Below are 23935 nucleotides of genomic sequence, written 5' to 3'. Positions count from 1 at the left end.
TTACATTTTCATTTCTTTATATTTTTAAACTCCATTGAAATTGAAACTGTATTCCGGATCCAAATGGTCACCCTCATTGGAGGACAGATGATTTATTTCTTTAATAAATCTCTCTCCCCCTTGAATACAGGATTTTATAAATTGAAACGCTAGGGATGCAGTTACACAGGCCAGTAGGGCAGAAGTTTTCAGATCAAGTATCGGTAGCTTCTAATGCTAAAAAGCAAAGAAAAGTTTCGGCAATGAGTGAACTAATGCTGAATTTTAATCGTTCATATAGTTCCCTGGTCATTCTGCCTAGAGCAAAAAAGAACCGTTACTTAACATTCTCTAAGATATCTACATTTAGATGGGCTAGAAAAGAATCAGAGTTTAAATTTGAAGGAAATTTCCAAGAAAATGAATATACTTTATTAGAAGTCGTTAAATATATTTGAAAAATGAATAAACTTCCATTTATACCTATCTTTTACCCCTCCCCTAACTACCGCTTCCGGTTTCCATCAATAGCAACATGCCTCAACATTCACACTTTATTAAAGTCAGTTGAGCAGACTCGCACTGTACATGCTGATGATGACTATGATGCTTTTTGTTTAAAGGGGCATAACATCTAAGGTCATCGGCCCACTGTACATCTTAAGACTGCTTCAGATATAAGTAAAGTTTAATTTATGTCTATTACATGTATCTCCGGTATGTGTACTAATTTATTCTGTCTTTTTGTTTTCCCAGATATTAACCTGATTAATGAATACATGTGCATTTTACAACAACATTTTTTTTGGTTCTGGTTTGATGAAGATAAGGCAACAGATTTATGTTTACTAACTTATTTGATTGATGGGACATTCCTGTTCAAAGAAGATTATATACTAGAATTTTTAACTCAACTCCGGATAGCTATTCCAACTCTGTCTAAATTTTTGAACTGGAGAAGGCCCAATTAGGGTCAAAACATGTTCTATTATTGAAGGTCATATGTACTGTATTGAACAGATGGATTAAGCTTTTGCAATTCCTTTATAAGAAACTTTGCCCGACAATAGCGTAAGTCAATACGGATCAGGTCATGATGTTTTATCACATGTAATTAAACCACATACTAAGTGGAAGACAACCAAATACTGATACATGAAGCACAAGAGATACAAAATATGTTCAATTATTTTTAGCATTTTTACTGAAATACTTCATATGTAATATATTAAAAGCAACATGTACTTTATGCCAAGATATTATACAGCATTTTTATCTTACTATGCTTAATTCTTACGGGCGGGGGGAACTTGTTGATTATAATCAGTTTTGCACAGGAACCTTAACAATGAATAACATTTTCTATATTATCTGACTGTGAATTTACTCTCACTGACATATCAGAAGCACTGATAAACTTTTATCACTCTCTTGACTACAACGGCATCTTGCTGTGTGGGGATCGGTTCAACTCGTTCATCTTCATCTCCTTTGCTTTCTGCTGTGGCAATGGCTTTTCTCGACTTTCATCTAATTAAAAAATTTCTGAATAATTTTTAAAAAATTACAATTTGCTTTACGTTGCACAGACACAGATAGGTCTTATGGCGACGATGGGACAGGAAATGGCTAGGAGTGGGAAGGAAGCGGCCGTGGCCATAATTAAGGTACAGCCCCACCATATGCCTTGTGCGAAAATGAGAAACCACAGAAAACCATGTTTAGGGCTGCCGACAGTGGGATTTAAACCCACTATCTCCCGGATGCAAGCTCACAGCTGCGCACTCCTAACCACACGGCCAACTTGCCTGGTTGAATTGTGTTTTTGACACTCATTTTGATAACATATGAGTAACAACACAATAAAGGTTTCCACCTATTCAATACAAAATATATTCACAATATTTTAAAATTACATGGAACTAGTTTCGACCCATCTAGGGGTCATCATCAGCCACATCAAAGCAAAGATCACTCTTGATGAAATCCTAAGAACATGTTAATTTAACAGTAAGATTATTATGGAATAACAAGTGAATATGGTAAATGAAAAGAGATGTTAGTATGGGACAGGTGAGTAATAGCTAATAAATATACAAGGAATATACATAAGAGGTTTGGAACAAAGTATAAAAGGGGGCTTAGTGTTGTAAAAATTATATAATTATGGAAAACAGTAAGTCCTTATAATGAAGAATGCAATGTGAAATGACACACACAAAATATATGGCTTAGGAAGAGTGGAGGTGGTTTAGGAGGGGAAGAGGGCTTAAGGTGGGGTTGAAAGGTGCGGGAGAAAGGGTAATTGTCTTGGAAAAGTACCTTTGATTAAATTTAGGATTGAGTTTTGGTTGGCTGCATTATTGTTTCTGAGAAAAGTGATAAATAGATCGAAGAGTATGTTGGGTTTCTGAGATTTCATTGAGATTGTGACTCGCGTTAAAGTATTGGTCGAGGTGTATGTAGTAATTTTCCATTATGTCGAGTAAAGGGCCCTTGTTTGCTAATACACCTAGACCAATACTTTAACGCCAGTCACAATCTCAATGAAATCTCAGAGAAACCCAACATACTCTTCGATCTATTTATCACTTTTCTCAGAAACAATAATGCAGCCAACCAAAACTCAATCCTAAATTTAATCAAAGGTACTTTTCCGAGACAATTACCCTTTCTCCCGCACCCTGCAACCCCACCTTAAGCTCTCTTCCCCTCCTAAACCACCTCCACTCTTCCTAAGCCATATATTTTATGTGTGTCATTTCACATTGCATTCTTCATTATAAGGACTTACTGTTTTCCATGATTATATAATTTTTACAACACTAAGCCCCCTTTTATACTTTGTTCCAAACCTCTTATTTATATTCCTTATATATTTATTAAGCTATTACTCACCTGTCCCATACTAACATCTCTTTTCATTTACCACATTCACTTGTTATTCCATAATAATCTTACTGTTAAATTAACATGTTCTTAGGATTTCGTCAAGAGTGATCTTTGCTTTGATGTGGCTGATGATGACCCCTAGATGGGTCGAAACTAGTTCCATGTAATTTTAAAATATTGTGAATATATTTTGTATTGAATAGGTGGAAACCTTTATTGTGTTGTTACTCATATGTTATTCTCAGTTCAATACAGACCAACAACATGAAATTTATAACCCTTAATTACTCATTTTGATCACTCAGACACTTCAATACACCAAGGACATAAAACTGACTGAGAAAATTTTCTGGATCTAACAAATAGGAATTTGAGAGCAGAGGGAAGTGGTAACAACACAGTGGTCACGGTATTATTTTGTAGAAGTGTAAAAGTTTAAAAGCTCACATAAGGGACCAATACTTTGCAAAACCAGCAGCTAGTAAAGGGTGCAATACTTCACAGATTAATGATCCTCAATAGAAAAAACAACAAAAATGTAACTTTTCTTCCAAGCTTCACTGAAAATGAACTGAAAATATTCTACACATGAAGCATAATAGGTGGGATTAGAATGCAATGTAGGGGATAATTTTTAAAAGTTTTATATAAGAAATGTACCAGGATCTGGAAAGAAATTTGTACGTATTATCAGGGTATCTTCATATGCCATGTCCTCGTAGAACGTTGACGATCAGTACCATGATGTGCTGTTTGTTCATAGCTGTTTTGCACGGAGTAAGCTTCGTATCATTGAGAGCTTTAATTCCCTGAAGATTTACTAAAATCTCCCCCTTATCATTAATTTTAAGAGGAGCTGATAATATTATTGCTTTGTTCTTCAAAGCAATGACCAGCATCACACCATCCTTTGGCCAAATCTGGCAGGCGTCACCAGCAACAGGTTATCTCAAATCACCAGAACATTTAGGTGTTACCTATACATATTCATAAGGCATATTAATAATCATAATACTTGCAGCAAATAAAGTGGAACCTACAGTTAGCATTACAACAATTCCCAAAATATCTTTACACTATCCACAATAACCCCTCAGTGCAAAAAGAATTACCATTCTATGAAAACATTACAGAATGAACTTAATAAGAGGTTTGACGAGAGGAGTTAGTTATCCTTATTAAATAGTGGTATCATTATAATTAACTGTAACCCAAAAGTTACAAAAACTTGAGTGTAGCTGGAAAAGAGGAAGAAGCCAGTAGTAGAGATCACTTAAAGTATTACCTGTACAATTCATCAAATTCAATACTTACTGCTTCTTTATGCTGGACTACAGCTTTGTTCATTTCATCAATTTTAACCTTTGTGTCAGCCTCGATACGAGCAGCAACATCTTCTCTTGAACCCATATGCTGCCAAAGAGAAGAGAAGATATTACAGTCTTGCTGTCATACTATATGCATTCAGGAAAAAGAAGGAATTTTCATCATAATAACTTGAAGAAAACTAAATTCATAAGATGTATGAAATAACAGATTCAATAAAGGCACGCGATGTGTAAGGTCATACAGCATAAATATTAGAGATTAAAACAAAAATCAAAATCTTAAATGCTCTCCAGCCAAATCTTGGCTGTAAGTACAAGCAAATGGAACTCACTTAAGTGTCTGTATTTGAAAAAAATCAGAATGCAAACATCAGCAGGAGACATTAAAATATCTTTCTTTAGCAATGCTGATTTTAAGCAAAAAGTTATTTCTTTCAGTTAGTACCTAATCATTTGAATTTTCATACACACTTACTGTCAGAAAGAAAAATAAAACTAAGCCAGGAATTGTCTTGAATGCTGTTCTTGTACAGTCATTATATTGTGTTCATATTCATTATCCTTGGTCCTCTGCTGAAGAGTGAGCAGATAGAAATTAAAAGAGGAAAACAGCTAGTTAGTCTAGTGTCATGAATACTACTAGTTGTACCAGACACAGCTCTAAATGACTGATGCTTTAAAAAAATGGAAGTTTGTTAGAGCAACACATTTTTCAAAGAAGCTTAACTGTACTTTCCGTGAGAATAAAATATGCACTTAAACAGAGCTAGAGATTTTTACCACACAACAGTTCCCATGCTTAGCTACTATGCGATTACTCAGAATCAACGTAATCTTATAATTCTAATTCCAATGCGACAAGTCACGACCATTGTATGGCAGATTTTCAACATCGAAAATTATTCTGCAGCAGTAGATAGTGTAATGTTACTGGTTTTCTACATCTCACTATGTTTATAGTTTTCAGAGGCACAAAAGTACAGCAATCTTCTCCAGCAAAAATTATTTTATGTGCTGATAAATCTAAGAGTCTAGCATACTTGATTATCTTCAAATACCATCACACAGAGTTGGGTTCGAACCCATGAAATTATGCTCAGAAGGCACCACTTCTACCACTGGAGCCACTCAGCCCAGCTGCAGTAGTAGACTCCACATGAAATTCAAGTTCTGTGGCTAATAACTGTAAGATTAACATTCATGCAATAATCCCAGCTAACCTGTGCTTATAGTTACAAGCAGCTATCGAAGTTTGTGACTTAAAACATTATTAGAAAGGCTTCCCATTACACTGATCAAGATATAAAAAAAATACCTTTTATCTACCTGTATAATGAGTTCAACGGACTTATCAAAAATACAGATAGTTTCTCCTTTCCCTCTCTATTTCAAAGACACTTTGCTGGCCCTGCAGTCTATGGGTAACAAACCTGCCTCTTACCTGGATGCCACACGTTTGATTCCCAGCAAAGTCAGGTATTTTTACATGGAGTTGAGGACAGGTCCACTCACCCTACATGAGAACTGAGGAGCTAACTGACAGTTGAATTAACTACTGGAATTTAAATGTGTTTGATTAGTCCACTCCCACAAAAAGTGAATGATGAGATCAGCAATATTTTTGTTATTGGCTAGTATGAGTTAAGTGTTTACTGCAGATCAAGGTTCCATCTTAGACCCCCGGTCTAGAAAGCTAAGGATAATAGCTGACAGGATTTGTCATGTTGACTGCACACCACCTTGTAATTTGTAGGCCTTCGGGGCTAAGCAGCAGTCACTTGTAGGCCAAGGCCCAACAGGGCTAAAGTACTATGAGGTTTGGTTAGGTTTTAATTATACTTTAGGAAAGTTTGGTGTTGGTGTAACTGTTCGTCCCTAAGCTTCTCACTAGAGGAGACGAAAGTTAATACCTTGGGACACATGAATATCAAATAAACTATATGTGGCTTGCCCACAAATTGCCACGCAAATAGAACAATTAACATTCCATCTTCATCTAGTATATAATGTATATATGTATGTATGTATGTATGAACAAGCAAGGACTTATTTACATTATCTCCCTCTCTCACACTAAAATTGCTATCGATCCTTTTCTAAAAATAAATCGACCAATCATCTGGCATATGTTACGAGGGTTTGCACCAATGAAACCTGTCTTCTGAGAGTTCACTGCATTAGCTTTACAACTTGATTCAATTTCACTTAGTATACTACCATCCTGGGAGAGAACACATCCTAAGCACCTGACACGATCCACCTGGTGCAGTTTAATATTCCTGATCTGACATTCAATTCTCTTAGATTTCTTTTTGACATCACTACAGTTTTGGAAATACCAATAACCTAAAATTACTTGCTGCATCTCTTTTGAAACTTGTACACTTTCAGCTAGTCTAGTGGTGGTGATTGGCAACCATTCTCTCTTAACAGAATAAATGTCAACAAAACTTCTCAAAAAATTAATTTAAAAGGCTTAAATGGACAACAATAATCAACAGGGAACGAAAGGTACCCGAATAAATGAACTATAAAAATTTAAATGTATTTGATTAGACCACTCTCACACAAAGTGAATTACGAGATCAGCAGTATTCGCATCAACGGTTAGTAAGAGTCTAGTGTTTACTGTAGATTGAGGTTCTTGTCTTAGGCAAGAAAGACTGACACACTCAATCAGTGGGCCACAATGAATTCGGTACCGCATGAGCACAATGAGGTCTTCCTTCCTTGGGTAGAACTTCCATGATCTATCCTCAACCTACACAAAACTATACGGCCTATCTCCATAAAGGCCAGAAGGAGGACCACCACACCACAGTTTTCTTAATTGTTCTCAATTCAGAAATATAGCCTATCCACAGCCCAGTATAAGAAAATTTGTCATAACAGAGAAATATCTTCGCAAGTAAGTTTATGGGTCTAAGTAAAAGTACCGCTCCTTTCGCAGCTTGACTTGCCAGTTCATCGCCCAAAATCCCCCACATGGCTACAAAACCATGTAAAGGTGATTTGGATGCCAGTACCACATAATATGGCTAGGTCATGAATCTGCTGCAACAGCAGGTGTTGCAGGAAAGATGAATCAACAGATTGCAATGAACCTGAAGAATCAACACACACAAGAAAGTGGCCTCAGTGTCTAAGAATAAACTGCAGAGCTTCTAATGTGCCATTTCACTGTTAGGAGTGAACATCTTGGAACAAAAATGGACACTATGCCAAGAGAAAATTAAACACGACACACAAAGTTAATCGTCAGTGTCAAGAAGATTGCATTCATATCAGGGATAAGCCGAGAAATAGTATCAAGAAGGAGGTGAAAAAGAATGAAGGATATACATTGTTAAAAATTTATTATTACAAAAATCATTCCAGAAGAAACCATCTCAAGCTGCTAGGTACAATATAGTGCGACGTAAAGAAGACTAAATTAATAGCAAAAGGTTTGAACAGGAAAATAAACTGGAATAACATCAAGAAAATAGAGCAAGGCTACAGAAATATCGCGTAGAATTGCATACTGATAAGCTGAGAAATTAAAACTATTTGTTGGAAATCATTATATAACTACCTATGTCACAAGACACCACGTGAAAGTAGCACACATCATTCTAAACTACTAGCAAGAAATAATAAATATTGCGGCAATTGAAAATAAGCCATAGGAAACTAAAGCAAATTATAATTGAGATTTTAATAGCCATATTAGTAGTCTGCAAGACCTAAGCTGAATCTAATTAAAAGAAGCATTCTTTCCAATACGTTTATGAATGTTAGAAGGCTTTGAATACTATGACAAAACTGACCATGTTTATCTGTATTTTTGTCCTGACTGCACAAGAGATGGCCAGCATCATGCACTAAGAAGACCAAGGTGGACTGTCTGGAGATGGTGACCCGAAGTCGGCGGAGCTATCCCTAGATGACGTAGGAGGAATGACCTACCCATATGTCTCTCAGAGACCAGCATGATGTAGCATTCATATCTGACGAGATGTCCTAACGCATTCAGACACAGCAATGAGGGAATACAGAGAAGAAAAGATAAATTTATTGAAATAACATTACCGTAAATAACTTTAATAGCTTGTTTTGAAAAGTGCCATTTTCTAATTGCATGTGATATAAGTGTGCAGTGCTGTCATAGAGTTATATTCATGAAGAGTGAATTAATGTGTGAAATAGCATTGATATAACGATGTAGGAGGATATTAGGTAGTCATCTAACTTAAGATGACAATTCTTTGGTTAGGATATATTTACTATATAGAAATAATATGAGTCACCACCTTATCAATACACTATTTTATTTACTACCAAACTGGTAAATAGGGTCAATACCGGTTTCGACCCCTAAGGGGTCATCCTCAGTTGACACAAAATATCTACAAAAACATCACATATAATGGTTAATGTTTAAAATTCACATGTCATTAAAATGCTGGTGAGTACATCTTAGTTTGGATATGCATATATATGGAATTTATAAGTTTGCTCTATTTGAGCTATTATATAGGTCTTCTGTTCCCTTGTATATAGTGTCAAAAGTATTGTATTAAATGTAATTCATCCATTTGACAAAATGCTAGTGGATTGACTATTAAGTATGTAAATGTACTAAGAGGTACATGCTATTCTACTTTACAATTTTTATTACACAATATGAAGTAAAATTATTGCATTTGCACACATATGATGATGTTGAGTTCAATGTAGGGTCTTGAAGATGTACTATTTGGATTTTCAGTATCCTGAGTACATTTCATGTAGTGGTTTGTAAGGTTTACTTATTCACTTATTTAGTTCAGTTTTATACATAGAAGAACCTTGTTGATTTCAATTCTTATGATTAAAATATTGGTATATGATACCTTGTTGACGTGGATCCTTAATACTAATGTATAAGTTTGTAGCACTTTCTATTCTTGTTTTTTGTCTTAAAATAGAGTTGTGTCTTGACACTGTTTATTTTATTAGGCATATAAAAGTCTTGTTAAAATGAACCCTTAGGGCTAAAACACCGGTATGAGATACCTGTTAAAATACTTTAGATTAAAAGTATTGATATGTGGTGCTATGTGCATATTCTTGAAACATAAATAAATTTAACATAGTTTAGTAACAGTACTGTGGGTTATTGTGATTAGTTTAATGGCTGGTGCATTAGAAATATATAAATGTTTACTTGAATAGGACCGAATACATGTTCATGCTGTATGCATTACGAGTGAAATTGCGTAACATATGATAGTAATGACTGGCAATTTTGTGAGATGCTGCTGTTGTTGTAGCTGGAAATCTTGAATATTATTAAGAAAGCGTTCTCATCTTGTCGCGTGTCGTATTCAGGTTGGATTGGTGACAATTATGAGATGAAGTACATGTCGTATGTCTTAATTGGGTAGCACGTAGGTTGTATCGTAAAATCGTGTTGTAAATTAATATATCTGTAAGTAGAAATAATAAGTGTGTGAGATGATGTATCATAAGAATGTAGTGGCAAGTTATATATCGTATTACTTACGTTAGCTGTTGAGATCGTGCACTCTGTATGGCTGTCTGTTGAGATCTGTAGCGTGTTGCTCTGAGGTTATAGTTTGCGGCGGTAGAGGGGAGGCTTGGAGGGATGGGTGGAGCGCTTGTAACGGGAGTGGGGTTGAAGGAGGAGAGGTCTTGGAGCGGTTGATTTGTATTTATGGATTTTTGTTTATTAGTTCTTTTTAAGTAATAATCTTTCAGGAGGGGAATAACTGTATGAAAAAGACAGACACTTCTCAGCCATGGGACAGCACATTAATGATCAGAAACATAAATTTACAGACATCAGTAATGATATGCAAATCCTCAATATAAACTCAAGAAGCCCCGTGCTCAGTATACTAGAAGAATTCTATATAAACTTAGACAAATACGTTAACCCAAATTCCAACTTGAACGATAACATAGACAGAAATAATATTCTTTTTCATACAGTTATTCCCCTCCTGAAAGATTATTACTTAAAAAGAATTGATAAACAAAAATCCATAAATACAAATCAACCGCTCCACGACCTCTCCTCCTTCAACCCCACTCCCGTTACAAGCGCTCCACCCATCCCTCCAAGCCTCCCCTCTACCGCTGCAAACTATAACCTCAGAGCAACACGCTACAGATCTCAACAGACAGCCATACAGAGTGCACGATCTCAACAGCTAACGTAAGTAATACGATATATAACTTGCCACTACATTCTTATGATACATCATCAATTTTACGATACAACCTACGTGCAACCCAATTAAGACATACGACATGTACTTCATCTCATAATTGTCACCAATCCAACCTGAATACGACACGCGACAAGATGAGAACGCTTTCTTAATAACATTCAAGATTTCCAGCTACAACAACAGCAGCATCTCACAAAATTGCCAGTCATTACTATCATATGTTACGCAATTTCACTCGTAATGCATACAGCATGAACATGTATTCGGTCCTATTCAAGTAAACATTTATATATTTCTAATGGACCAGCCATTAAACTAATCACAATAACCCACAGTACTGTTACTAAACTATGTTAAATTTATTTATGTTTCAAGAATATGCACATAGCACCACATATCAATACTTTTAATCTAAAGTATTTTAACAGGTATCTCATACCGGTGTTTTAGCCCTAAGGGTTCATTTTAACAAGACTTTTATATGCCTAATAAAATAAACAGTGTCAAGACAACTCTATTTTAAGACAAAAAACAAGAATAGAAGGTGCTACAAACTTATACATTAGTATTAAGGATCCACATCAACAAGGTATCATATACCAATATTTTAATCATAAGAATTAAAAATCAAAAAGGTTCTTCTATGTATTTAACTGAACTAAATAAGTGAATAAGTAAACCTTACAAACCACTACATGAAATGTACTCAGGATACTGAAAATCCAAATAGTACATCTTCAAGACCCTACATTGAACTCAATATCATCATATGTGTGCAAATGCAATAATTTTACTTCATATTGTGTAATAAAAATTGTAAAGTAGAATAGCATGTACCTCTTAGTACATTTACATACTTAATAGTCAATCCACTAGCATTTTGTCAAATGGATGAATTACATTTAATACAATACTTTTGACACTATATACAAGGGAACAGAAGACCTATATAATAGCTCAAATAGAGCAAACTTATAAATTCCATATATATGCATATCCAAACTAAGATGTACTTACCAGCATTTTAATGACATGTGAATTTTAAACATTAACCATTATATGTGATGTTTTTGTAGATATTTTGTGTCAACTGAGGATGACCCCTTAGGGGTCGAAACCGGTATTGACCCTATTTACCAGTTTGGTAGTAAATAAAATAGTGTATTGATAAGGTGGTGACTCATTATTTCTATATAGTGATACCAATCAATACGGATATGAAGCTTATAAATAATGATAGGATATATTTAATCAGTGATAACCAGGTTATGCATTTGTAATGCTGTCTATATTTTAAATAAGAGGTTATTTTACTTCGGTTGTGAATATTATACCAACATTGTGGTTAATGCTATGATTGAATTAGGGTGTTATACCACAAAATGGAGATAATGCGATACGATATACAGGTTATATTGGGATCCTAAGAAGACATACGAGCAATATGAGATGAATCTGAAGAAAATTGAGAAAGGAATGGAATATATAAGTGGATAAATAATAATTAAGAAGTCATATGCGTCAAGTCAAGATATATTACTGGGGTTATTGAAATGAAGGATGAGATATGATACGAAGAATATGAAACAGATGTTATATATATGAAGAATGGTTGTGTAATAAGAAGAATAATGAGAAGAAATGGATGTATTTCAATGGTGATATTTAGTTGACGCTATTTAAGGTTAAGACTAAGTGTATTTAATTCCATAACGTATGTTAATCCTTCAGTAATCTGCATCCAGCATTAAATATGATCCATGTAATTTACATATGTTGGATACCTGTAGATCATAAAAAATGAATCCATATAGGGAAGAGAGAGCAGAATTAGCCCACATTATCCAGAATTCTTAACCACAACCATGTTTATTTAAATAAATAGAGTTAGGATTCTTACTTGCTCATTTCAATGATATCACTGAAGAGGTTCTCCATAGTTAGATGATGACATTGGTTATTAAAGTCTTCTTAGATGACAGACCATAGAATTTCCAGAAGTAACATTGAATAAGGTGGTAGGAGTTACTGGTGACACGCTGACAGATGGCACATCATATAAATAATTGGCACTTAACTTAATTTTGGGAATTTATTTTTATTTATGATAAATGATCTACATAATGATTAGTAATGGTAATTTTTGATTATTTGAAAATGAAGCAATGTTTAAATGACTTATCTTTATCTTTTCTTCCTTGGGTGTATGAAGATAAAAGACATTTAATCTGAAATACTCTAAAAATGAATAAGAAAATGAATGCTTTCCTTATACTAACGATTAATGAATGTGATATGAATAATTATAAAATATTGACACATACATGCAGGCAAATAGACTGATAACTTGTGAATAGATCTGCAATATATTATATAAAAAATTTAGAAGAATTTAAGGACTTATGTTGTGTTTAAGCAAAGAAAAGAATAACCTAAATGTGATTTTAATTTAATAATCTGTCATAATGATGAACATCACCAAATTATTTTCTACTTTTCAACGGAGCAATGTATATAGTCAGGACTTATTTTTCTTTGATACCAAAGATACTTAAATATTTTCGTATAGATATTCATTAGATTAGTTAGGTGGAGAAATAGTCAGATTTTCAACAAAATATTCAATTTCCATTCTATTTCAAGATCTTTTAATTTAATACAGAGATGTTAGATGAATTTATTCACTCCTTTAGTGATGTCTTAGGTTAAATAAGTACTTATAAATATCTGTAGATTAAGTATTATAGATATTTATGAAACGAGTGAATTAATTCGAGTGATAGAGGCGACCAACGAGCTGACATGCGAATTTAACCGCTTATCTCACCCGATGACTCTACTCCCAGAACCTACGACCCGAAATTGATACTGGATTGAAAATGATAAATTGAACAAGTCAGGATTACATTGTGATTCGACTTGGACGCGGGAACGGCGCGCTAAGATGGCGGAGAACTCCACAGTATACATACTACAGACACCAGGTAACAAGATCTTAGTGCTGACTGGATACTAGCAAACATTCAACATTCTCTACCATATTTGAACCATTCATACAGACAAGTCGTGCGTCTGGAGTAATGGAAATTGTCATGTTAAGAAATATTTGTCAAACTTGGAAAACAGAAATTGGACAGTGAAAAGAAAAGAAGAAAGAAAAGAAAGAAGTACCGTATGTTATCTTTGTACGTTGATGTGTTTATTTGTTGTACTTCAAAGTGTAATATTTTAAAAATAGGTTTTTTGTGTGTGTTAAAAAGGAAAAATGCCTTGTTTTTTTGTATGTTTTAAAGAAAAAATTTAATCATTTGGTTTTTGGCAATTTTATATATAAATCAAGGGTTTTTATAACTTTTTACACATGGTGTCCTTGCACATGCAAGGTTTGTAGGTTGCTTCGAGGAATTTCCAGTTGCATCAATTTGGAAATTTCTCGAAGCTACGCGCGGTATTTTGTCAGCAGTTTTTTTCTGGGCCCACACTGGCCATAATAAAACCATTTGCTATTGGCGAATGCTAGAAATGCGGGCACGCTCATTGGTTGTTTCGCAATTTCACCACTTTTGGCCCTGGCCACAGCCAAGCTTGTTCTCTCAGTCTCAGTTCTGACTGGCAACAGGTGTAGTTGTCTACCCCACCTGATGGGTCCTCGGCCCTCCCAAGGTAAGCATGACGATCTTATTTCGGATTTTCAAGTTTCAAATGTAGCTTTAATTTAACTTCCTTACCTCCAGAGTTTGCCCGAAATTTCTCCCGTTCGCCAAATTTAATTATGCATGACAGCCCGCGTGGTTAGTCATATTCATTTTGTGTTAGAGGCACTTCCCTTTTCTTTTGGTTTCATAAAATGTTTTATCTCTAAAATTTCATCTCTCTTTTCTTTAGTTGTAATCGTACAAATTTTAATTTTCCCCAGGGTGTGCCTCTAGTAATTCAGTTTCCTCTTAATAAATTCTCGTTCGGGACAAGCTCCTTGTCCTGAAGTGTTTTAGGAAAGGCTGCTTCATGAACAGACTCTGTGTTAAGATGTTTATTATTTTTACCTTTTCTTTTTGTCATGTGTTGCTTTTCCATTATTGTTTGTCCAACCCTTGTCCCATTTCCCTACGGGGTAGGTTATGAGGCGAGATGAATCTGTCGTGGCGGGTTTTTATGACCGGATGCCCTTCCTGACGTCAACCTCAGAGGAGTTAATGTGATTAAATTAATGACGTGATATATGATAGTAGGGAGAGGGTGAAACCCAGTGCCAGCACATAGCCTACTCCTGTCAAGTAACACCAAGGGGTCTGCTAAGGCTTAACGTCCCCATCCGACGGACGAATCACCATCAACAGCGTCATATACCCTCACTCCATATGAGCACTGCGGAGAGGTTTGGAATTTAATCCAGGTTTTTGGCATGCAATCTAGTGATTAGAAATTGTATACCAACACCTCCCCTACCCTGCCAGCTAACATTCTGATGGTGAATTTTTTTTCGACCAACGGGACTCGAACCGGCTAACCTTGGTGTTAGACCGTTTAGACTTCAGCGCCTTAACAATCATGGCCACCGGGCTGGCATGCTTTTCCATTATCATATCTTAAAATGTAGGCATCATTTGTGAACATGTGTTACTACTATTATTATTATTATTATTATTATTATTATTATTATATCTTAATATGTAGGCATCATTTGCTAACATGTGTTACTTTTCTTAATTGTATTAAACTACTCCTCCTTTTGGTATGTTTTCAAAATCACCGCAGTGAAGTTTGTAAATGTGTTGTGTTAAACTTGCGTCATTGACGGTTCCGATTGTAACGTTATTTTATCGACCTTAGTATTTCAGTAAAATGTAATGTGCATATCAAATCACCGCTAATTTCACTTCACCAATAATGACAATTACCTTCCAACACCCTGGGTACAGTCCCGCTGCTTCCCACCTCTATTCCTTTAGTTGTCATTCTGCTGTTTTCTGCATTAATTGTGCGTATGTGTTCGAGGTTATTTAGTCTGGTTTGAAAATTATTCTCCATTCTCCTTAATGCCGTGCATTATTGTGATCATGTTTAATTCCCATGTGGTGTAAATACCAAAAGGGTTACAGAAATACCTCCATTGTACAAAGAAATCCATGTTCATGTTAGGTCAACGGAGTACATCTGTTAAAAGTTATCCTCATGATTTTTCCGTATTGAAGGTTATTACACAAGAATAGCAAGGTATTTTTTATTGGTCCACCTATTCAATACTATCCACTGTTATGTGGTAATATTTATAAACAGCTATAGAGCTTTACGGTACATTTTTCACCCTTTCTAGAGGGCATCTTCAGCCTTTAGTCAATCTTAAAATGTTAAACTTCAACATTAAATAAAAATATGAAACAAGAGACTGGATAATTAACATTGTAAAGCTAAAACTAGTATACAAAGTCATTAAAATATGGACAGCACTAAATTAAAACTATGCATCTAAAACTAGATCATCTTTCTAGAACGTGTGGAACTTCTAGTTTCTCGAATATGTAATTCCAAGACAGTCACAGAAGATCTTGCCCAAAGTAGTTGTTGTTATTCTTTTCTTCATGGGGTCTCGAAATATTAGTTCCTAATTAGCGTCGACCTCTAAGATCTTTTGCTACCATGTTGTTCCTTGATTCCCACCTAGATATAACTACTCCCTTCTAAAAACTGCAGGTTGTTCTTATCGGGTCTTCTTGGATTTTTTCTCTCTCTTCACCTGGTAGTCCTAGAGTGGAGAGTCTGATTTTACCCAGCGCCTCACATTCGAAAAGTATGTGTTCAGCTGATTCCTCTGCTTCATTGCACTTCCTACATATGTTGTCTCTTATTACTCCAATCCTATGTAGGTGTTTTTTCAGATGGCAGTGTCCTGTCAACAGTCCTACTACCCATCTTATTTTTTCTCTGCTGAGTTTCAACAGTTCTTTAGTATGCTTCTTGTTTGGTCCTTTTATCAGTTCCTTTGCAAGCCTGCATCCTAGAGTATTTTTCCAGTTCTCCATTTGTTTCTTTTGTACCTATTTTACTATGTAGTGTCGGGCTTGTCCATAGGAAATCCTGCATACAGGTTCTGGACCTACAAAATATGTTCCTGCCCCTTTCCTGGCCAGTTTATCTGCCTTTTCATTTCCTTCTATACCTGCATGCCCTGATACCCATATTATTTTGACGATGTTGTATTTTGAGAGCTTCAGGAGAAATGAGTGGCAATATCAGACTTTCTGGATATTATCCGGAATGCCTCTAGTGCCTTAATGGCCACTTGGCTGTCCGTAAAAATGAAGATATTCTTATTTCTATAGTTCATTTTCAGATTTTCTTCAAGACATGTTGTGATAGCTATCACTTCAGCTTGAAAGACTGAAGTGTGTTTGCCCAGGCTCATCTGCATTGATCTCTCAGGTCTTCCCCAGTTGATCCCTCTTCCTGTGCCATCCACAGTCTTTGAGCCATCAGTCCACCACACTATCTTCTTTTTCAGTATTCCATTTGATATCCCAGTAATTTTTTAAATTATCTGGGTCTCCAAATGGTTTTTCAAAGTTGTACTTTGGTATCATATGATCAGAAGGCATGTGCAGAACTTCCTCTATTACTCTTAATTTTACAATGTCCTAGTTTGGGTCTTTGTGCATTCCAGCACTCTGATTGTGCCAATCTATATGAACTCATTCTAGCCTGTCCTTTTATGAAATTGCATAGTGATGGGAGGTCTAGTAAAGTATGCAAGGCTTCTGTAGGCATAGTTCTCATAGCCCCAGTTATGACGAACTGTAGATGACAGTATAGTCACATTGGATGTAAGGCCCTATGTAGAGAATACTTGACAGTTGAGTGGAACGCAATTTCTCTGGAATGGAAACTCGAAGGAAATAATTTTTAAACCCCCTGGAAGAGCTAAAAGATCCCCTATTTGGCTTAACCAGAACTGTTACTTACATGTAAATCTAGAGGTTATACATGTCCTTCCATTACAGCGGCGTTTGTCTGTTGGTCCTTCTTCTAGTGTATATCTACGAGGCATATCTAAACTCCCGTATGAAGTACAGAATGACATAAGATCAGAAATAAAGATATTACCCAGGTTAGCTAAAGAAATAAACACTATGATCCTAGACAACAGGCGTTAATACAAAACTAGAAGAAAACAACATTTTAGTTACTAAAGCTGATAAGATTCTGTTGCTCCTGCTCAACAAAAAAGAAGTGTTGATTTCTTAATTAAAGCCTTAAAATCAATTGTCTTATCAGATAAAAACACGCACATCAAAAAACAGAAGATTTTAAATGATGATTATACAGTGATGAGTAAAGATCCATTGGTGAGAGTACAACATAATTTAAAGGCTTTAATTAAGAAATCAACAATTCTTTTTGTTGAGTAGGACCAACAGAATCTTATCAGCATGAACCCCGACATCTCAGTGGCAAGAACCTTGCCTAAAGTTCATAAAAAGATATTCCGATACGTCCAATCACTAATTGCCGAAATAGTCCGACATATAAGGTTTCCAAATACATTCACAACTTTTTGAAAAAGCATTATGTATTTAATAATAAACAACCCCTAAAAAAACGTCAATTTTTGTGACATTCTGAATAAGTTTATTTTACATCCGAATCAAGTAATGTGCTAATTTGATTTAGTTAATTTGTACCCGAATATTCCAAGTAATGAAAATGTTAATATTTATAATAATATCTGTAAACATAGCGGTCTCAGCAAATTAGAAATTGATGAATTTATGAAGATATTAGTAAAGAAATCTTGCAAAATGTAAATAAAATTGACCCCAACTTGAAATTCACTCAGACGAGGCTAATTATTGTTCACTAACCTTTTTGGATATAACAGTTACACGCACGAATAACACCTTTGAATTCCAAATCTATAGAAAACGTACACAATCATTAGTAACCATAAATAGTTCATTACACCAGGGTTCTCATAAACAAGCGTCCTTCCATAGTTTAATCTATACAGCTCTAAAGATTCCTTTGTCCCCTAAAAAAATAAAAATTGAATTGAGCTACAGAAGAGATCTTGCAAGACTTAATTGATTTAAAGTTGAAATGGTCAATCGACTAATTCATAAAATTAAGAATAGGATGTTCACAAATCTAGTACCAGACAACATTAAAAGAACTAATTATGCTACTTTCACTTATAATAACCCAGCTATCCACCAGATCGCAAATATATTTATAAAAAATAATGCCAATTTAGCTTTTTGAATGACTAATACGAACCAGACCTTATTTTTCAATCATAATAAAGTCAATTATGGCAATAATCGATATATAGGATCTGGAGTGTACAGATTAACATGCTCACAATGCTCATATTCATATGTTGGACACACTGGAAGGAGCTTTTTTACAAGATATATGGAATATTTCAACGTGGAGAAGCATAATTAATACTCAGCAATGAGCATACATATGAAGGAGACAGGGCACCAGTTCACTTCGATAGAGAAGGCCTTATTACAAGTAATTAATCTCATGTTTGCTCCATATTGAAGATAACAATAAGTAATATTCTATTAGAATAAAATTTATTGTAGCCACCTATTCAATACAATTCACCGTTTGTGGTGATTAAATTCTAAGTGATTTGTATACACTACATAGGTACATGTTTGCCCTGCTTTTGGGCACCTTCAGCCTATTCAGCCTATTGACCTTAAGACTGACAATAGGCTGAAGATGCCCAAAAACAGGGCAAAACATGTACCTATGTAGTGTATACAAATCACTTCGAATTTAATCACCATAAACAGTGAAAATGTATTGAATAGGTGGCACTATAAATTTTATTCTAATAGAATCTTACTTATTAGAGAAGGCCTTGACAATAATTAGGAATTTGAGAAAAAGCAAACTCTTAAATGAGCTAGAAAGTTGATATATATTTTTGGATCAAGCTTACAGCAAAGATCGGAATCTTAATGTCGCGGACATCAAAAGCTCATTACTAGGGCCCGGATTTTTAGGTTTTAACCTATTTTTTTCCCCTCACGATTTAATTCACAAATTTCAATATATTAATTCATTTCACACTTCCTGGAGCAGAATATGTGAATTTCATCGCACCTGAAAAACCTAAACGAGGGGTTGACACCTAAAATCACCTAAATAGCTGTTTTACCTTCTTCAAATAAAAAATGTTATTTCCCCTTTGAAATGCTTTGTAAAATTATTTCCACTGGGATTACAACAAGTAGGACAGAGATAGTTCAGGTTACTACCGTTAAATACAGCACGTCCCATGCTTCCCATTACACATGTCATCTGGTGGCTCCTTGATGTACCTGATAGGCCATGAGGAACGTGAACAGTTTCGCCTCCAGTCGTCCACAGAGAGTACAGCCAGCAGTGTGTGTGGTGAATGGTTCCTGCAGTATTTTCTAACTGTTTGTTGTATAGTGAAACCATGCCTAAATTGCACTTATTGAGAAAACTCATTGCTACAGATGGACACTTCACTACGGATGCTCCAAAAAAGTAAGTTTCCCGTAACTGACCTAAAACCTACATTGCACTACCCTAGCTTGCTTATTGAAGAGTACTTAGGATTTGGATTCTTCATTTCAGGTTAAATGTGAGCAGAAATCCCATCCTGAGCAGCATAAATCTGCAGCTGCTCACATAGCTAGCGTAGCGAGGAGAAACAAGTTCAGCAGCAACAGTAAGCAAAGGTTTATTTCTTCCACAGCTGGCAGGCCTGAAAATAACTAACTTTCGCCTACGTCCGGCATTGGCGTCTGCAAACGTCCCAAGGAAAGTGCTAAGTAACCTGACCACTAAAACATTCTTGGGCGACTTCAGTGGCCGCAAAATACCTAATGAATCCACTTTAAGGAAGAATTATTTGCATCCTGTTTACCAGAAGACATTAAGAGGAGATATAGGTGATCACTATTTGTTGTTCTGTCGAAAAATCTGACAGTTGCCGTCGCTTCATTGTGAATGTGATAGTAGATAAGCTGGATCAAAACAAACCAGGTAACCCTCATCTAATTCTTTGTAAATAAATAGAACAAACTAACAACAGCACAATAACCTGCACAGTGAGGGATGCTTGACACATATTGTGGGCAGCAGAAAATCAAGATAGTAAGTTCCTTTTGTTAGTACACAGACAGTGCTGCCTACATGTTGAAGGCAGGGCAGGTTCTACAGTCGTTCTACCCGAGCATGCTACACGATACGTGCTTGGCCTTGCGTAGGACATCGGAAGCAACTATTGTGACGTGAACAGCATGGTTTCTTCAGTAAAAGTTTTCTCAAAAGCCCCAACACGTATACAGTTGTTCAAAGAGAAAGTACCAGTAACACCTCTACCACCTGAGGCAATACTTACCCGCTGGGGAACTTGGCTGTCTGCTGCTATTTACTATGTTAAGCACCTAGAAGGAATTAAAAATGTCATCAATGACTTGGATGAAACAGAAGCTTCCTGCATCGCTAAGGCCAAGAAATCGCTCGAGTGCCCGACCCTCGTCACTTCCCTAGCATATATAAAGACACATTTTTGTTTTATACCAGAAGCTATTCTCCAGTTGTGAAGTGCAACCTTGCCACTCAGATTCCCTGGATATCATTCGCAATATTTCCAGAAGAGAAATACCTGGACCATTGGGAGTGGCATGTTATTCGAAGCTGCAGAAGATTCGACGCAATCCTGGTTTTGAAGATATGAAAGTCAATTCAGTGTTACACGGAGAAAAGTATTCAGGAAAATTACCCCTACAACCTGCTGCATTAGTATCTATGTACTACGCTCCAATGACGTCATGTTCCGTTGAAAGAACTTTTTCGTCATATGTGTAACGTGACAACAGGAAATCATTTACGCCAAACAATTTGGGTAGGCTATGTTCGTTGTTATTTACTGCAATGCCAAAAAATAACTTACAAAGGAAACAGTAAGAGTATTCACTCTGTGTTTTTATGACTATGAATATGAGAATTTTTTTTTTTTTGCTAGGGGCTTTACGTCGCACCGACACAGATAGGTCTTATGGCGACGATGGGAGAGGCAAGGCCTAGGAGTTGGAAGGAAGCGGCCGTGGCCTTAATTAAGGTACAGCCCCAGCATTTGCCTGGTGTGAAAACGGGAAACCACGGAAAACCATTTTCAGGGCTGCCGATAGTGGGATTCGAACCTATCATCTCCCGGATGCAAGCTCACAGCCGCGCACCTCTACGCTCACAGCCAACTCGCCCGGCAATATGAGAATGTAAACTGTGAAATAAGAACATAAATAAATTTTACAGAACTACAAAAAACAGAAAATTATTGCTGTCTGTACTGATCCTGGAGGCAAAACCTAAAAATCTGGGCCATACTCATTACACGAGCTGACACCCAAGTTATTGGATATGGTTAGATCAAGTAAAGATAAGTCCCCTCGTATATTCAATTCTATAGGTTTAAAGACTCCCTCCAGCTCTCCAAATATCAGACCCGCTCCTGCCAATCAGAATAGCTGCCTTCCTTTAACAGCTCCGACGCATAAGGCTCCACCCACCTCCTCTTCCCCCCGCCTCTGCCACATAGATATAACACTAGAAGTAGGACCAACTGACGAGCTAACACCGCTGTAACGGGAGGACGTGTATAAAATCTAGATTTATATGTAAGTACCAGTTCTAGTTAAGCCAAATTGGTGATTTTTTAGGTTTTCCAGAGGTTTATCTTATTTTACAACAGTCTAATGACAAACTTTGCATACTCACCCATTATATTATTTACGACGTACCAACTACGTATTTCACAACTCACTCAAAATTTATATTCTTGTACAAATGGAACCATTTTTTCAGTTTGAACACACAAACTTTAATTTTGGGCAAGATCTTCTGTGACTATCGTGGAATTACATATTCCAGAATATAAAAGTTCTACACGTACTAAAAAGATGAAGATCTAGTTTTAGTTTCAGATGCATGGTTTTAGACTGACGTTGAGATAGTTGTTAATCTATTATGTTATCACAGTTTTAATTTAGTGTTGTCCATATTTTAATGACTGTACTAGTTATAGCTTTACACTGTTAATTATCCAGTTTCTTGTTTCACATTTTTATTTAATATACAAGTTTAACATTGTAAGATTGACTAAAGTCAGAAGATGCCCTCTAGAAAGGGCGAAACATGTACCGTAAAGCTCTATAGCTGTTTACAAAGGCCATCCGGAAAGTGGTACCCGTTTGCGTAATAAACACACAGGAGTAAATATTAACAAATATGCACATTTTTATTGGAAAGAGCATACTTTACACTACTTCTCCACATAATCTCCAAGCAAATTTTGGCATTTGTCATAACATGGGACGAGTTTTTGTATTCCAGCATCATAGTCCTCCGCCGCCAGCGTATTGAGATACGTAGTCACGGCTCGTTTAAGTTCTTCATCACTGCCAAATCTTTTTCCTGCCAGAAAGTCTTTAAGCTTCGTAAAGAGATGAAAATCCGAAGGGGCCAAGTCCGGGCTATACGGGGGATAGTCGAAGGTTTCCCACTTGAATTGCTGCAAAAGCTGTGTTATCGCAGCTGCATGAGGCCTAGCATTGTCATGAAGGAGAATGACGCCTGTAGACAATAGACCTCGCCGTCGATTTTGTATTGCCCGCCGTAATTTCTTTAATGTTTCACAATACGAATTAGCATTAATTGTGTCTCCACGGGCCATAAAATCAATGAGCAGTACACCTCGGCGATCCCAGAAAACGGTTGCCACGAGTTTCCTGGTGGACAGAACTGTCTTGAATTTTTTTGGTTTGGTTGGTGAATGAGCATGATGCCACTCTATTGACTGTCATTTACTCTCAGGCGATGCATAACAAACCCATGTTCCATCCCCAGTAATGATGCGACTCAGGAAAGAGTCCTTCATAGGAATAACATCCCAGAAACGTCAGTGCTGCAGCCATACGCTTGGTTTTGTGCTCCTCTAAGCATGCGAGGGACCCACCTTGTACAGATTTTTTAATAATGCAGATAGTCTTTGACAATTTCATGAACAATTGTTCGAGACACATTAGAAAAATGTTTACCAAGTTCATCAATTGTGACGCGCCGATCGTTCGTCATGCATTCGTCTACTGCGCTCAGCATTTGGTCTGTAATGACAGATGGTCTCCCTGAATGCTCCTCATCGTGTGTATTCCCCCTCCCCAGGTTGAAGTTGCGACACCAGCGCCGAACAGACGACTCTTCCATCACACTGTCTCCATACACCTCCATTAATTGGCGATGAATATCACAAGGTCGAACGTTTCGTGCATTAAGAAATTTAACCATGGCCCTCACTTCACAACTGGCGGGGTTCTCAATTTGTTTAAACATTTTAAACGATCACAGACACAACACAGGCAATGCTAGCGTCACGCAGCCTCGCACAGAGCAGGCAGACAAGCCACTGACGTGGTCTGACCTTGCCCAGCGGCTACCCGAGTCTTCAGCGCTTCATGCGGCGCTAACAGGTACTAC

At 36.3% G+C, this 23935-nt stretch overlaps 1 protein-coding gene across 1 annotated transcript in view; it reads right to left on the bottom strand.

Annotated features, from left to right (window-relative positions):
• Vha13 (V-type proton ATPase subunit Vha13) overlaps positions 1–23935 on the bottom strand; it is a 150562-nt gene that overhangs the window by 66612 nt on the left and 60015 nt on the right. Inside the window, exon 3 of the mRNA XM_067150018.2 lies at positions 4186–4284. Coding sequence (XP_067006119.2) covers positions 4186–4284 — 99 coding nt within the window. The remainder of the gene's footprint in view (positions 1–4185; positions 4285–23935) is intronic.

Source organism: Anabrus simplex, chromosome 6 (genome assembly GCF_040414725.1).
Source record: "Anabrus simplex isolate iqAnaSimp1 chromosome 6, ASM4041472v1, whole genome shotgun sequence".
Lineage (NCBI taxonomy): Eukaryota > Metazoa > Arthropoda > Insecta > Orthoptera > Tettigoniidae > Anabrus > Anabrus simplex.
The sequence above is the reverse complement of the archived record's forward strand: the minus strand, read 5'-3'. Positions and strand labels throughout refer to the sequence as shown.